The sequence below is a fragment of the Rattus norvegicus genome, chromosome 7, assembly GCF_021556685.1.
Source record: "Rattus norvegicus strain SHRSP/BbbUtx chromosome 7, alternate assembly SHRSP_T2T, whole genome shotgun sequence".
Classification (NCBI taxonomy): Eukaryota; Metazoa; Chordata; class Mammalia; order Rodentia; family Muridae; genus Rattus; species Rattus norvegicus.
The window spans coordinates 28552412-28568170 of record NC_141540.1 but is presented as its reverse complement, the minus strand read 5'-3'; the positions used below and the strand labels follow the sequence as shown (position 1 = coordinate 28568170).

General features: G+C 47.7%; 1 protein-coding gene and 1 long non-coding RNA gene across 12 annotated transcripts in view; one reads left to right on the top strand and one right to left on the bottom strand.

Moving 5' to 3' along the window:
• Positions 1-15759, top strand: part of Rfx4 (regulatory factor X4) — a 162273-nt gene that overhangs the window by 112800 nt on the left and 33714 nt on the right. For all 11 annotated transcript variants that reach the window (XM_087558598.1, NM_001432575.1, NM_001432572.1 and 8 more), the window contains 4 exon segments: positions 477-535; positions 3200-3344; positions 8341-8435; positions 8850-8967. In XM_087558598.1, coding sequence (XP_087414724.1) covers positions 477-535; positions 3200-3344; positions 8341-8435; positions 8850-8967 — 417 coding nt within the window.
• The window catches only part of LOC134479647 (uncharacterized), a 29422-nt gene continuing 28375 nt past the window's right edge, over positions 14713-15759 (bottom strand). The window contains exon 3 of the long non-coding RNA XR_015624554.1: positions 14713-15178. This is a non-coding gene — a long non-coding RNA (uncharacterized LOC134479647). The remainder of the gene's footprint in view (positions 15179-15759) is intronic.

Sequence of the window (15759 nt, the reverse complement as noted above, 5' to 3'; positions counted from 1 at the left end):
TACTCCTGTGCCCAGGTTCCACCCCAGCAGTACCACTGGCCATACAGCACCTAGGTCAGTCACTGATCCGACTGGACACACTTAAGTTTTAAAGGGGGCTTCTTCAAAGCTTTTGTTTGATTCCTGCGATTATCTGGGAAACGATGATTGAACTTGCAATTAGCAAAATGAAAGACAAGTGAATAATTGCTTTTACTTACGGTCGATTGATGCCACCATTTCTCACACCTGTGAGCGTGGCATGTGCGTGACTCTGGAATCTGTACCCCAAATAGCTCATTAGGAAGCGGCTGCTGGAGCCAAAACAGGACAAGAGGTGGGAGCAGGAGTTAGCCAGTAAGTCCCCAAGAACAGAGAAAGAGCGACGAGACAGAGTTAGAGAATGAGAACTACTCTCTGAAATCTGCTCCCGGGGAAGTCTAGGGCTGGAATACCAAGCACACCAACGTTTCTAGCTTCCTGTCTTCTTGTTGCAGTATCAAGAAGGTTTTCCCAAATCCTGAGAAGGCAGACATCGCTGAACCATCTGTGCCAGGTAGGACAAAGGCTGCATCCCTAAGGAGAACTTCCTGTGCCATCAGTCTGGGGCGCTCTCTGCATTGTACTTAGTTTCTATGCCTGAGAAACTAAACTCAGCCCTAGGCTAAAACGATAACTTGTTTGCACAATCATTTCTAACATCAGTTGGCCCTGAACCTTTCAGACACGATCTGGGACCCTGGGTTTGTGTTCTCTTTAATTAAATTGCTGGGTTTGTCAACTCCTATTGACACTTAGGGGTGCAATACCCGTGGCCTCTCCCCAGTAGATCCCTCAGAGAAACAGCAGCTTACCCAGAGCAACATAGAACCTGGGTGGCAGTCAGCACTCAGCGTGGACGGCCATTCCTCCTCATTCCCAATTCTCTGTCAGAGTTGATCTGCTCACTCATTCGTTTCAACTGCCTTTACACGTTCAGATTGGCAGCCACTCCCTAAAGTGCCCTCTGGCTCTTGATGGAGGCCTCTCACTGAGAGTGCTTCCAGGAGGACCCTCTTCAGAATGCTCCTGGTCCCTCCCCAGCCTGTCACAGAAGGCACAAGGGATGGTTTGGGAACAGAGGGGACCCTTTCTAGATTGGGGTAGCTGTGACAAAGGCAATTCCTGGGCCTTGTTCTGGGGACTGGGCAGTCTGACAGATGGATGAGACTCAGGGATGACACAGTTATCAGGAAAACCAAGAGGCCCTTCTTGTCCTGTATTAAGGACATGGCGTGTCAGCCCGGCTCTCTTGCTCTCCTTTTGCTTGGAGGCTCAGAGCTACCTGGCAACATACACATGACTTTGACGTTTTCCTCTGGGGCTCAGATACTTTAGGGTGGATTTTGCCCCCCTTTAATACACATATAGACATTGACTCTCATAGCTACACTCATGTATGGCAAGTGTGTTGTGTGTGTGTGTGCACATGTACAGTACGTAGTTCAGTCAGCAGATAGCACCCGTCCAACCTCACTGGACAGTTCCCAGACACATTTCCGGATCAGCCAGAACTCTGCACTGGTGTTAATCCTAGGAGTGAAACACTGTGGCACATTTGAGTCAGTAAACTAAGGCGCTTCCCTAATCACGCACAGAGCAAGTCAAATTAGACGAGACTCACCCAAAACTCTTGTATGCAGCCAGCCCCTTAGATACACTGATCAGGCCGGCAGCCTGGCTTTCACATCTCAGGCACTCTGGTCACAAAATCTCTAAGTCAGATGCCATGCTTAGTGTACCTACCTTCATCGGGAAAACAAGTCAGTCAATCAACCAACCAACCAGTCAACAAATAAAGAAATACATGTGCATGGTATAGAGAAAAGTTATAGAACATTAAGTGTTTAACTGAGATAAAACAGGTGTCACACTGAGACTGGAGCATCAGGACAGCCAGAACGCTGGGGCAAGGTCGGGGGAGAACATGCCAGTCTGTGGGAGCACAGCGCACGGTCAGGGCAGAGCAAGCCAACCTCCACAACTCTAGCCACTTACATGGAGCCACTTCCAGTCTATGCACCACACTTTGGAGCCATGATGAGGAACGCCAGGAGGAACCTCAGAGGCGGGTCCCACGGTATGTCCGTTTCACAGACCATGAGACTAGGGTGTAGGCACAGGCCACAAACAGCAAAGCTGAGGTCTGACCCAGGTGTGACTGCATTCAGAACGCCCACCCAACATTAGAGGCTGCTGTGTTCAAATATCCAGGCAGGCTGGGTGTCTTTGGCCTTGAGAAAGGGCTGCAGTTATTCCAGTGGGATTTTACTTGGAAGGGAGGATGGCCAGGGGTAGACTTACTGGACATAGTTACATTTACCTGGAAGTTCACAAGCCTTAGCAACCAAGGACGATGCCCGTAATGTTTTCAATTTTTACCAAAAAAAATTTATTAAACTACATTTTAAAAATGTATGAGTAAAAGAAATAATCAGACTTGGTTCCACTATTAGCACTGTTCCAACTTGTAGATTTCAGTTCACTAATGATGTTTTGCTGGGGAAGTTATGCTTTTAAAAGCCACATTCATGTACACACACACACAGACACACACACACACACACACACACACCTTATGTCTCCTATTACCACTGCCTTATTCACATTTGTTTCACTCTCCTAATTATATATATACATGTATATATATATATATATATATATATATATAAATCAAAACAAAGAATAAGAATCCAAAGTGCATGATAATAACATTTGTGTGAAAAAGATACGCACTGTGAGGCTTCTGGGTATCAGTCAGGCCCAGGTTAGCCCATGTTTCCTCTGTGTGGTGTCTCCTCAGTGTGGTCCTGTCAACACAGGTTATTAAACACAGAACTACTTCCTACCAGCTCACATCAGAAAACTGACAGAGCTCCACGCCTCATCCCATTGCTGGGGGTCATAAGCAAAAGGGGATTAGAAACAACAGCAGGGTATGGCCCAGCCCAGGTCACCTCGGTGGACATGAAGCAGGGAGAGGAGAGAGGCTTGGGAAGAATGAGTTCCTCTCTGGATCTTCTGAGCTATGGTATTGTTCCTTGAAATTGAGTTTCCCTGGCTTTCAGTATAGTTTAAAAATGCTATAAGCACACCCACTCAGAAGGCACTCGGGGCACAGGGAGGAGGGCTTTTAACCCCACAGCCTATGTGCTGACAAGTTGGTTGGATTGGATTCCAGGCTTCTCGAACGGTGATCCACAGTGCAGACATCACGTTCCAGATGCTGGAGGACTGGAGGAATGTAGATCTGAGTAGCATCACCAAGCAGACGCTCTACACCATGGAGGACTCCCGGGATGAGCACCGCAGACTCATCATCCAGTGTAAGGTGTCCCGCCAGGGGCTGTGCTCCTTCCGTTTCTGTTTTTAAAAGGGAAAGAAGAAAGTGTCTTGGTAAATATTCAAGTGGTGTTCCCACCCTGTCCCCTTCCCGGTTCACATTCTTCCTATTGTTCTTGTTAAATGGGCCGGCCAAGACAGGAGGGCTAAGTGACCTAAGAAGACATGTGTCAACATGGCTGATGCAGTTGGGCAGCACACAATGTCATGCAGAAGACCCTTGCATGTGACCCTGAATGCCACGAATACCTCCAAGGCAGTGACAGAGAATGGGAACTGAAAGCTATGGCCTGTCTCAGGATATGTCGGTGTAGAGCAAGCTAGATGTGCTGTCTGCTTTTCAGTGGAAGGTCACGTGACCATCAGCCCACACCCCCCTGCTCCCCTACACAGGAGCACGCGCATGCGCATGTGCGTGTGCACACGAGAGCCACAGCTTTCTACATGGAAGTAAGGTTCCAGTGCAGCCCTCGTGTGGGCAAGATGCTTGCTCCCAAAAGTGAAGCAATACAAGGGGACAGAAAAAACCACCAGCCGCCATCTTCAGATATGTCTCTTCCTCCTCTGAGCCTTGGCCCAGCTGACTGTTCAGGGCATACCTCAGCCATCCTTCCCCTGGGAGATGCACTGACAGGAAGTGTGGTCAGCACACCTTCCCGGGGCCCTCAGGGAGGCTGGGGCTGACAGTGTGCTGTTGGGGAGGGGGTAGATGGTTTTACACCCATACCTTCTGTGTGGGAGAAATGAGATCATCACGCGGACACTCGCCAGGAGGAGGGTTAGATTCAGAAGAGTCCAGGTCCCTTGAGTAACAGGGTCCGCTCCTCTGTATTACTGTCTCGAGGGTACCTGTCTTCTGCCGGTGGATCTAAGCTTGGGCTATTTATGAACCAACATCTTATAAGATTCCCTATTAGAGCATGTTTCATTTGAAGGCCCTTCAAGAGCAAATAGCAGCCCTGAACTCTGTGAACCTGTGGCCCTCCGTGAGGTGCATTTCCTGGGGGGCTCGTTTCCTTCTTCCTGCACAGTTGCCCGGCCTACTTGTCTGCTGTTGAGTCTTAGAGAAACCCACTTAATTAACAATGCAGTTCAGAAGCTCCCTTCTCTCTGCCAAGTGCTGTGCCGAGCCACCACGTGTGTGGTATCGTTACTTCTGTGTCGCAGCCACCTGAGGGACAGTCTCGTGGAAAACTCCGCTTCAGGGAGTCGATGGGGCTGCTCCAGGGTCGTGGAGTCACCATGTAGCAGTGGTGCTAGACCTTGAACCTTGGCCTTGTGTGAGCCTCCCCAGCCCAGAAGGAACAGAGAAAGCCAACACTGTAGAGTGTGGCTGAGTTCCGGAGGGTGCAGGGTCTTTCTGAGTGTTTTCTATTGTGACTGTTTTGTTTGTTTTCATTGTGTGCACACTCCCGAGTGTGTAGCTGCACATGTGCCACGGCGTCCTCAGTTTTCACCTTTCACCTTTCACCTTTTTCTGGACAGGGCTTTGGTTAGTTACTGCCTATACTTCGTGTCTTAGGGTTACTGTTGCTGCTATGAATCACCACGATTAAAGCAACTTGGGAAGGAAATGATTTATTTGGATTACAGTTCCATATTACGGTCATCACCAAAGGAAGCCAGGATAGGAACTCAAGCAGGGTGGGAACCTTGAGGTGCGGAGGCCATGGAGGGTGCTGCTTACTGGCTTGCTGCTCATGGCTTGCACAGCCTGCTTTCTTATAGAACCCTGGACCACCAGTCCAGGGGTGGTACCACCCACCATGGGGCAGGCTCTCCCCCATCAATCAGTAATTAAGAAAATGCCTTACTGCCAGATCTTATGGAGGCATCTTCTCAGTTGAGGTTCCCTCCTTTCAGATACCTCTAGTTTGTGTGTCAAGGTGACAGAGACTAGCCAGCAGTGCAGACATCACAGCCATGTGCTTCCCAGCTTGTTTTTTTTTTTTTTTAGTTTGAGTTCAGACATGTTTCCTCAGCCTTTACCCACTGAGCATCTCCCCAGCTTCTGGGCATGGTTCTCCCCCTCCTTCTCCCCACAGCTAAATCAAGAGAAAGTGTGTTCACAAGCACCCTAACAGCCAGTACGAGACCAGTGGTCGCTATGTCCCAGGCTCCCAGTGATCTGGGCACGGAGCTGGAGTCTATACTGTCTGGGGAGCTGTAGTCTACCAGGGACGTCTTTCTCAGGTGTACCTACTACCCATAGCTTTGCACTGGAGTCCCTCTCCCCTTAGAGTCTCTTGTGGGTAGCAAAATACAAACTAGACTTTAGGGGAAATCACTGTCAGGAAGGACTTGAAATCAGGGACGAGGCACTGAGCCTGTGCTGAAGCCCTGTGTCTCTGGGAAAGAATCTTTGGGTTCTCTCGTCAAGTTCTTAGATGCAGGATAGATTCCTGTCATGAAACTGGAGTCGAATTATGGTTCAGTTCAACCCAGCTGGTCCTCCTGGTCTGTCCAGCCTGGATCAGGTTCCTTTGTAAAGAGCCAGGACAATGACAGGGAAAGACGCTGCCCTCTGGCCATGGAGCTTGGAGTTCATGGAGGTGGAAGCTGATTCCCAATAGCACTGCGTCTTGCCAAAGAGAGGACAGAGCTACATGATGCAGTGGCAGAAAGGAGAGCCTGGAGGCAGACGGCCCATTATATAGGTGTCATACCTGTACCTCCCAAATACACAAGGCAAAGTCCTCGAACCGCAATCAAGGGCCCCAGAAGCCAGTCTGAGCAGGGGTCGGGCATCCCCATGATGCTCTCCACATTCCTCACAACCAGAGGACAGATCTGCAAACTCTCACTGTCAGGGTCACCTTTCCATTTCTGGTGTAGAGCCCAAGTGGGGATGCTTGGTTCACTTTACCTTGTAAATGTATTGGTGTTTGAGCACACCGTCAGGATGAGTATTAAGGGATGCCTTAAGAAGAGAATGGGGCTGAGTTGGCCCAAAAGACCCTGCTTAAATGTTGGCTCCAGTGCATGGTGGCCATGGCTTTTAATTCTATAAACTGAGAATAATGCAGAGGGATTAAAATTAAAGGAGACTAAGCACCATGTGCTCAGTACACAGGGGAGTGCTCCTGGAGGTAGGGGAGTGCTCTGGGAGGCAGGGAGTGCTCCGGGAGGCAGGGGAGTGCTCCTGGAGGCAGTGGCAGATACGTGAGTAGAGATGTTTGGAATTTTAACTGCTGTTCAGTAGCTGCAAAACATTTGGGCAGTTCCTCATCTCAAAGTGCCTCAGTTTCTTTATTTGCAGATGGGAAAAAATGAGGATTCTTACTTGGCCTGTCTGTTTACTCACTCAGTGGCCATCTACTCCATACCAGGCAGTCCTAAGCGGTGGAGTCAGACAGACAGCATGACACAGCCAGCCCCCATGACATCAACACTTGAGAGTCTGTCTCAAGGTTAAGTTAGTGTGCCCATGTTAGTCACTGAAGAGTGCTGTCCCTTAGCAAGTGCTCAGGAAGTTTGCCGTGGGGGGTTGTTGTTGTTGTTGGTTGGGTTTTGGTTTGGTGGGGATTTTTTGTTCTTTTTGTCTATAATTATTATTGTTACCCCAGTGACTAAAGCACAGTAGTCTGGACCCAGAGAAAGAACCCCAAAGTCGCGTCCAAAACCTGGTTCTAGGCTCTGCCAAGTAACTCCTTGCTTTCTGGTTTTGAGTAGATTGATCAGTCTCCTTAAGGCATAGAACCCTGGGGTAAGACCCTAGCAAAGCCAACAAGAAAGAAAGGGGTCATCTTGGCTCACAGTTCAAGGCTGCAATCCACCATGGCGGAGTGGGCGTGGCAGCAGGAGCTTGAGGTGGCTGTTCAGGAGACAGACAGTGATGAACTCTCGTGCTCAGCCTGTTTCCCCACTTTGTTCAGTTCAGGACCCCAGCCCATGGAGTGGTGCCCCTCCAACCCCCAGGTAAGATAGGTCTTCTCACTGAAGAGAACCCAATCTAAAGAATCCCTTGAGGCCGTCCCAGAGGCTCATCTCCCAGGTGACTCTAGAGTCTGTCAAGTTGACAATTCGAGCCACCAAAACCTCCTCTCCAATCGGACAAAGATGGATGCACTTTTAAAGCCCGTCCTCACGCTAAGCAGCAGGACTGTTCGGCTCCTTTTTGTCCCCACCAACCGAGCGAAACAGAACACATTACATTCTCATGTGGGAAGGAACTGCTCAGACTCATGGAGACAAGGGCCATGTGGAGATCTTGAACTGTGGCTGTATTTACTTAGTTGCGTGTCCTAAAACCACACTGAAAATATGTGATGAAAGAGAGGCCTCAATGAGGGCGTCCCCAGCCAGGTACCTGCTGCCCACAGTGCTTCCTGGTTTCCATGCACGTCCACACAGTCTTCTAACCTGAAGCTGAAGACGGGTTAGAGAGAGGACAGGTGGTTTCCTTTGATTAGTAGGTACACATGCCCACTGAGAGGCTGGGCGAGCTGCGTACACAGTACAGTTGTGCACATGCCCACTGAGAGGCTGGGCGAGCTGCGTACACAGTACAGTTGTGCACATGCCCACTGAGAGGCTGGGCGAGCTGCGTACACAGTACAGTTGTGGTACAGAAACATTGGGATCATTGCATGCTCCCCATCCCTGGACAGAGAGCAAGAGATGGTAATGGTTGAGGAAGGCTTTCCAGAATAAGAGGGAGAGCACAGGTAATGTATCAAACAGTGATGACCAACAGCGAGAGAGGAGCCGTTCGGCAAGGAGACTCGGCACGTATCAAGCCGTTAGCCAGTGCTGTTGATGATGTAGTAAAGGTGGGATAAAGACAGTAAGATGCTATGAGAGATGTGAGGAGGAGGGGTAACGTGTCTGCTGGCAAGAGGCGGGAGTTGGGGGGCCGGAAGGATTCCATCTCATAAGGGTCATGAACCGCTGCACAGTTCAGTCCTCTGTGCCTTTAAGAATATCCCTCTGCGGAACCACAACGCGAGTGAGGTGTGTCTGCCTCTGCTTCATTTACAGTGTACCAGGAGTTTGACCACCTGCTGGAGGAACAGTCCCCCATCGAGTCTTACATAGAGTGGCTGGATACCATGGTAGACCGATGCGTTGTGAAGGTTGGTAGAGCAGAACAGAAGGGGCAGCCATGGCTCCTGCCGATGGCTGGTTATCTCTATGGACACCTAACTAGCATAGAACCCCAGAGTGAGTGAGCTAATCTAATACTCCTCAGCTTCTATGGACCCTGGGATTGCAAGGGGGAGACCTCGCCCCAGCCCTTGGAGTGAAGGGAGCGGAGACAGGAGTCTGAGCCTTCTATTCCTGATTCATCTGGGTGTGTGTCCCCTTGTTACTGTACATAGCGTCCTGGGATTGGATCTCATTAATGTGTTTATTCTGCTAAAACTGAAAAATATTTTTAAAAAAATTCACAGTTTCACAGGCTTGGAAGGTATACAGGCCTTCCCTCACTTCTCTGAGCCAGCAGTGAATGAAAGACCAAAGCACTAAAGCCATTCGCTTGCTTGCAGGTGGCGGCCAAGAGACAAGGGTCCCTGAAGAAAGTTGCCCAGCAGTTCCTGTTGATGTGGTCTTGCTTTGGTACGAGGGTGATCCGGGACATGACCTTGCACAGTGCACCCAGCTTCGGTAAGACTATCCCAGTGCCACACATGCTAGAGCGTGTGCACACGTGCACACACAAACACACACTCGCCACACACCATACACATATCCCACACTACACACCACACACAACACACAACACACCATAAACGCAATATCCAAATATCCAAACACTTTCTTCTGGCCTCCGTGTACTGGGTCCACCTCTGTGGAGTCATCCACAGCATCGCTTGCTGTCTTTGAGGCCACAAGGTCCTCATGAAGGCATCTGTTGGGGTTGGGGCACTACACTGTTAGGTTTTTCAGACAGCAAGAGGGCACTGAATGAATGCTAAAGGTGAAATAATGAGGCAGCCTCTGTGAAAATGAGGTTTGCTACAGAGAGACCTGCTAGCATCTAAGGGGGTAAGGGTGGCTGTGGCCAAGCACCCTTCATCAGATGTCGCCAGTGTCTGCCATTCTATGGGGACAACCTGCAGAGCCCCAGCAGCTGGGGTTGATCTAAGACTGGGCACACACAGGCCTCGGAGTTTCCGCCTTTGCAAACAGTGGGACTGACACTCCTGGTGATGCTATGCTGCTTTCCATTTAAGATTAACTTTTGATGTTTTGGTTAGCATTTCTTCAGCATTGTACTCTGGCCCACTCTCTAGAAGGGGGATTTTGCACTCACATCTTTTCTTGGTCCCTTGGGTCACCCCAAGTCCTCACTTCGTACTCTCCACTGGGATGGATGGTGCTTGAGTTCCTCTCCAGGGTGGTCCTGTCTCTGTAGGCAGAAACCTGGTCCCTAATTCGGTGATGCTACCATGCTACCTGTAGGACACAGCTGCCTGCTTTTCAGTGGAGAAGCAGTATGTCTGGTCATCCACGTTGTCCATAGCAAGGGAGGCAGATTCTGAAACCACTGGCCTCTTGTTTTCCTGGTGTCTCTACCAGGGGCTGTTGGTAAGGTTTCTGGGTAATCACTCCCAGGCCATCTTCTTCTGCAGGTGTAGACACGCTCCCACTTCTCATAATTTCAGATTAAGCCAATCAACCCTCAGCTTCATCCCGGGTTTTAATTTGACACTTTACCATCTACCTTGTAATGGAGCTGGCTGGCACCATTTCCCAGCTGTGTCACACAGAGAGGTGTCCCTGAGGACATGCAGGCATTTTTTAGGAAAGGCTGTTGACTGGCTCACAGAGGACTTCTCGGCCAATTTCTTCCACCTCAGCCCTGGGGTTCTCTGAGCTTGCCCATGCTTCAGCTCAGATAGGAACTTTCTCTGAGTGGAGTACGGAAACGCTCTGGTCACCACTGCCTTGGCAGTGCCATCAGGTGTGACAGTTTGATGACTCGAAGTCCATGGTGGTTAGTGTTAGCACGTTAGCCATAGCTCTGGAAAGATCATTTGTGTGTAACTCCTCCTTGTGTGTGACTACTTCTGCTTAGGTATGTGGCTGAGAGGGATCTTAAGATTTTTCTTTTCATTGCTTCCAAACCAAAGATCCGATGTTTTCCACACAAGCACACGCATGCACATGCACACAGCGAGGAGCCTCTCCTCCTCCCTTACCCCTTATTCTCCCATTGGCTGATGCATGGACCACTGACCACTTTGGTTGGTCTTCTTGTTGTTGTTGTTTTAATTTGGAGATCATTTGTTTTGGCTGAGTTAATGATCAATGTAAAAATGGAAGCCTGGACAAAACAATTGTGGTTTATCAATACCTTGAATTCCTTCCTGAAATGTACGTCTCTTTGTAATTGGGTTAGGTGGGCTTATTTCCTTTCTAATCACACTGTTTTGAGATGTGCCGGAAACTCAGGTAAATGGCAAATGTACCCGTATATGTATAAAATCTTGATCACAGTCACCCAGACTCACATGAATGGCACAAAAGGGACAGACAACTTTATTTTATCCATAACAATGCTTTAAAATTTTTGAATTAAGTTTTTTTTAATTGAAAGTGATGAGAGAAAAGAATAATCATTACCTGTTGCAAATTCTAACAGCTGCCAGGAACAGTGGGGCAGCATCTTACAAGTGCTGAGAACAAAACTCACCAACTTATTAAGAGTGAGAGCAGCAGAAAGGTGTATTCAGTTACACACATACACACACACACACACACACACACACACACACACACACACACACACAGTGGAAAGAGATGTCAACCTGGTTTCACTCTTACAGTATTTTCCTCAGCCTTGAGTGGGTTGAAACAATGCTTGCCTCTAAGTCCATTCAGCAAACTCTGAACCGGTTCAGCTCATCTGACTCATTGTTGAGTTTTGCAGCTTGGGGCGACAGGCAAGTTGAAAGAATGTGGGGCAGACAAAAGCCCAGCTCCCCCTTTCTGCCTGTATATGTCAAAGACCCAGTTGGTGGCTGTGTTTGGGTCACGCATTCGCTGTATGAAAACAGCTAATTAGGAAAAAGAGCTCTGTGTTCCCTGGCCCCCTCCCCCAGCTGCAGGGGCCAGCTCCATGTATCTTATAACTCCTGCACGGTCCTCGGCATGGTGAGTAGTGTGCGGTTCGCACATATACCAGCTTGGCAGGCTGGTTGCTAATGGTGATCTTGGAAAATACCTCCAAGAACCCTGGCAGACTCCTCCTCAGAACAACCCGTTTGGAAGATAGTTGTTACCTTTCTTCTCTGTGGCTGCTTTTCATTGTTGCCTCTGTAATTCCTTTTCTCTGGGTCTGTCTTTTGATCTGGAGTAGCCAGACTTATCTACTGTAAAAGGTGTCTCCAGAAGAAGTTCGCAAAGGTAATAGGTGACAAACTTTGGGCCTGGTGCTGTTGACCAAATGAAGGCTTCTGTCTCAAAAACCATTCCTCCTCGGTCAACTGATTTAATTTCAGTTCAGGGGACGCCCGGGTCTCCCTTCCGTTGTAGATTTTCACCAAATGGCCATTTATTTTACTATTTTGGCTGTCTGGAAAGTAACAATAATTTCTGATGTTCTCCAGAGCAAAACTATCTAAAAAGATAGCTGTTGGGGCAGGGCTGTGTGTCCTTCCACACGACACTTTTCTACAGGCTTGCTTACTGTCCAGCTTCGAAGCTCACCCTCCTGGGCTGGGGCTGGGAAGCCCCACGTGCATGTGTCAGGGAGGCTTGAGGACCTAGTCACTGTGCTGGGAACTTCCTCTACACTTGGGGTGGCTCCCCATTACCCAGAGCCTGCTAAACGTAGGACCCCGTGTCACTAGTGTTGCTCTCCAAGCTCCCAGAGCATGAATTTCCTTCCCTGGTAATGGCCCAGAGAGAAGGAGCACTTGCATAAGAGAGTCAGTTTTTCCAGGGAGAAGGCATCCTTCTCAGCTCAAGTGTGTGCTCTTTCCAATAAACTACCCTGACCCACCGGCCTTTCTCAGTTCAATACCGATGGGAACTACAAAGTAATATTTATGGAGAGCCTAATAGATTTTAGACATTATATTAACATTTTTTTCTATTACTGTCTCCAGTATGTCAGATGAGGAAGCTGGGGTGGAATTTAATAAAGACTTCCCTAGAGTTAGGTATATAATAAGGCAAACAGTAGTCAGCAATAATAATTTTAACAAACATTTAGCAAATATATAAGATCATTTATGTCTTACTTCAAGGCAGACAGACACAGGTTCCCTCCCCAGGGGTGGGAAGGGAGCTCGTTGGATCTCTTTGCCCAAGCTCAAGGAGGCAGCGTGGCAGAGCGGGTTCAAAACCAGATCCGTCGACCTCAACATAAAGCCGACACTCATTCTAACCACTGTCACCAGTGTCACATGAATGGCACAAAAGAGCCAGACAGCTTCATTTTATCCACAATGGTTTCAAACTTTTGAATTAAGGTTCTTTTGTAAATGAAGATGAGAGAAAAGAATGCTTGTTGGACTGCTGCAAATGCTACCAGATGCCAGGGACAATGGAGCAGCATCTTAGAGGTGCTGAGAGCAAATACTGCCAACTTAGTAAGAGTGAGGGCCACAGAAGGGCGTACTCGGTTATGTAAAGACCAGGAGAATTTGGCATCACAAATACACCTCAAAGAGCAAAGGCTGCAAAAGGATGTTCTTTAGCAAGAAGAAAAATAAAGCCACAGACATGCTGGCAGCCCAGAAACAGTGGTTTTCTGACAGCCACTGCTACATAACAAACCATCCCAAAGCAGAGAGGCCTGTAACAGCCATCTCACCATCTGGACAGGCTCTAGTAATCAGCACTTAGGGTGACTCGGGCCTGTATGTGACCATCCAAGGGGGAAGGTCTCACACACACAGCAAGTTCCTTCACGATCTGTTGGCCCAAGAGCTCCAGGCCTTCTCTCCCCTAATCTTTAACGCAAGGGGTGTTCATGAACTGGGGGCCTGTGTCACATGAGAGAAACACTTATGCAAACAAGTTTAATTAGCTAATCCCTTCTACATTTGTTATCTATGTATGCATGTATGTATGTGTGTATGCATGTATGTGTGTATGTATGTATGTATGTGTGCATGTGTGTATGTATGTATGTGTATGTATGTATTATGTATGTGTGTATGTATGTATGTGTGTATGTGTGTATTATGTGTGTATGTATGTATGTGTGTATGTATGTATTATGTATGTGTGTATGTATGTATGTGTGTATGTATTATGTATGTGTGTATGTATGTATGTGTATATGTGTGTATTATGTGTGTATGTATGTATGTATGTGTGTACGTATGTATGTATGTGTGTATGTGTGTATGTATGTATGTATGTGTATGTATGTATTATGTATGTGTGTATATATGTATGTGTGTATGTGTGTATTATGTGTGTATGTATGTATGTATGTATGTATGTGTGTACGTATGTATGTATGTGTGTATATATGTATGTGTGTATGTGTGTATTATGTGTGTATGTATGTATGTATGTATGTATGTGTGTACGTATGTATGTATGTGTGTATGTGTGTATGTATGTATGTATGTGTATGTATGTATTATGTATGTGTGTATATATGTATGTGTGTATGTGTGTATTATGTGTGTATGTATGTATGTGTGTATGTATGTATGTATGTATATATGTGTGTATGTGTGTATGTGTGGGGGTGGATGGGTGGGCAGGGGTGTGGGGAGCCATGCCACAGTACAAGTGTGCAGATTAGAGGGCAACCTTTGGGAGTCAGTTCTCGGGGTTGGGGATTTAGCTCAGTGGTAGAGCGCTTGCCTAGCAACCGCAAGGCCCTGGGTTCGGTCCCAGCTCCGGAAAAAAAAAAAAAGAGTCAGTTCTCTCTTTCCACAATTTGAGTTCTGTGAATTGAACTCATCTTAGGGTTGGCAGCAAGCACCTTACCCACCGAGACATATCAATGGCCCACACTAATCTTTATATGTGTTCTTTACAAAGACAAAGACAAGTCCTAGGGGGAAATGTAGACCGTGGAGTAACGAGACATGAATGCTGGAGGAGCAACTGAAGTGTGTACAGGTCTTTGGCTCGACTAGAACTACTAATTACTTCAGATTTTGTCAGAAATGTGCATCTATACATATATGCTTTTATAGCAGACATGTACGATGTATGTATAGGATAAACTAAGAGACTGTCACTATGACGACATAGTCATAACTTACAGGGGAATGCAGTACGATGACCGTTTGAGATATGGCAGGAACTGAGGAGGTGAGACACAGAGCATAGGTGATGAGGTTCAACACAGAGCGAGACGGTGGAGACAAACACCAGACGAAACGAGGAAGCCTCTGTTCCTGTGAACACAGCAGGCAAAACTATAATTCTTTTTTTTTTCAAATTTTTTTTATTAACTTGAGTATTTCTTATTTACATTTCGAGTGTTATTCCCTTTCCCGGTTTCCGGGCAATCATCCCCCTAATCCCTCCCCCTCCCCTTCTGTATGGGTGTTCCCCTCCCCGCCCTCCCCCCAACAATCACATTCACTGGGGGTTCAGTCTTAGCAGGACCAAGGGCTTCCCCTTACACTGATGATCTTACTAGGATATTCAAGCTACCTATGAGGTCAGAGTCCAGGGTCAGTCCATGTATAGTCTTTAGGTAGTGGCTTAGTCCCTGGAAGCTCTGGTTGCTTGGCATTGTTGTTCATAAGGGGTCTCGAGCCCCTTCAAGCTCTTCGAGTTCTTTCTCTGATTCCTTCAACGGGGGTCCCGTTCTCAGTTCAGTGGTTTGCTGCTGGCATTCGCCTCTGTAATTGCTCAAAACTATAATTCTTAATTTATGAAGATCTCCCATCTAAAAGAATAAAAATTAAAACTGGAAAGCAACAATTACCAGCTAATCTCCATTTCAAACCTGGTGAGAGCAGGAGAAAAGACTGCTGTCACTCAGCTACGTTGTTTACTGCAGAGAGAACCCCAGAAGACCTATTTAATCCAGGCCATTTTGTCTGGGACAGTCTCTCTCTGTGTAGCCCTGGATGGCCTGAAATTCACCATTTTGACCAGGCTGGCATCAACCTCACAGAAATCCACCTGCCTCTGCCCTGTGAGTGCTGGGATCGAAAGTGTATGCCACTGTGCCCAGCCTTCTCTTTTCAAAACCACAGGTAATGGTGGGTGTATTGTCTCCTTGAGTGGGTAAGGTGCTTGCTGCCTCCTGATCTGATGATCTGAGCTGGATCCTTTGAACCTACAGACTGACAGAACTGACTTCCAGAAGTTCTCCTCTGACTCCACCGTGCACAGTGGTATGTGTGTGCCTTCACACCCACTCTACACACACACACACACACACACACACACACACACACACACACACACTCACACACACACACAGAGTAAAATAGATACATAGACTGACAGACAGATGTCATG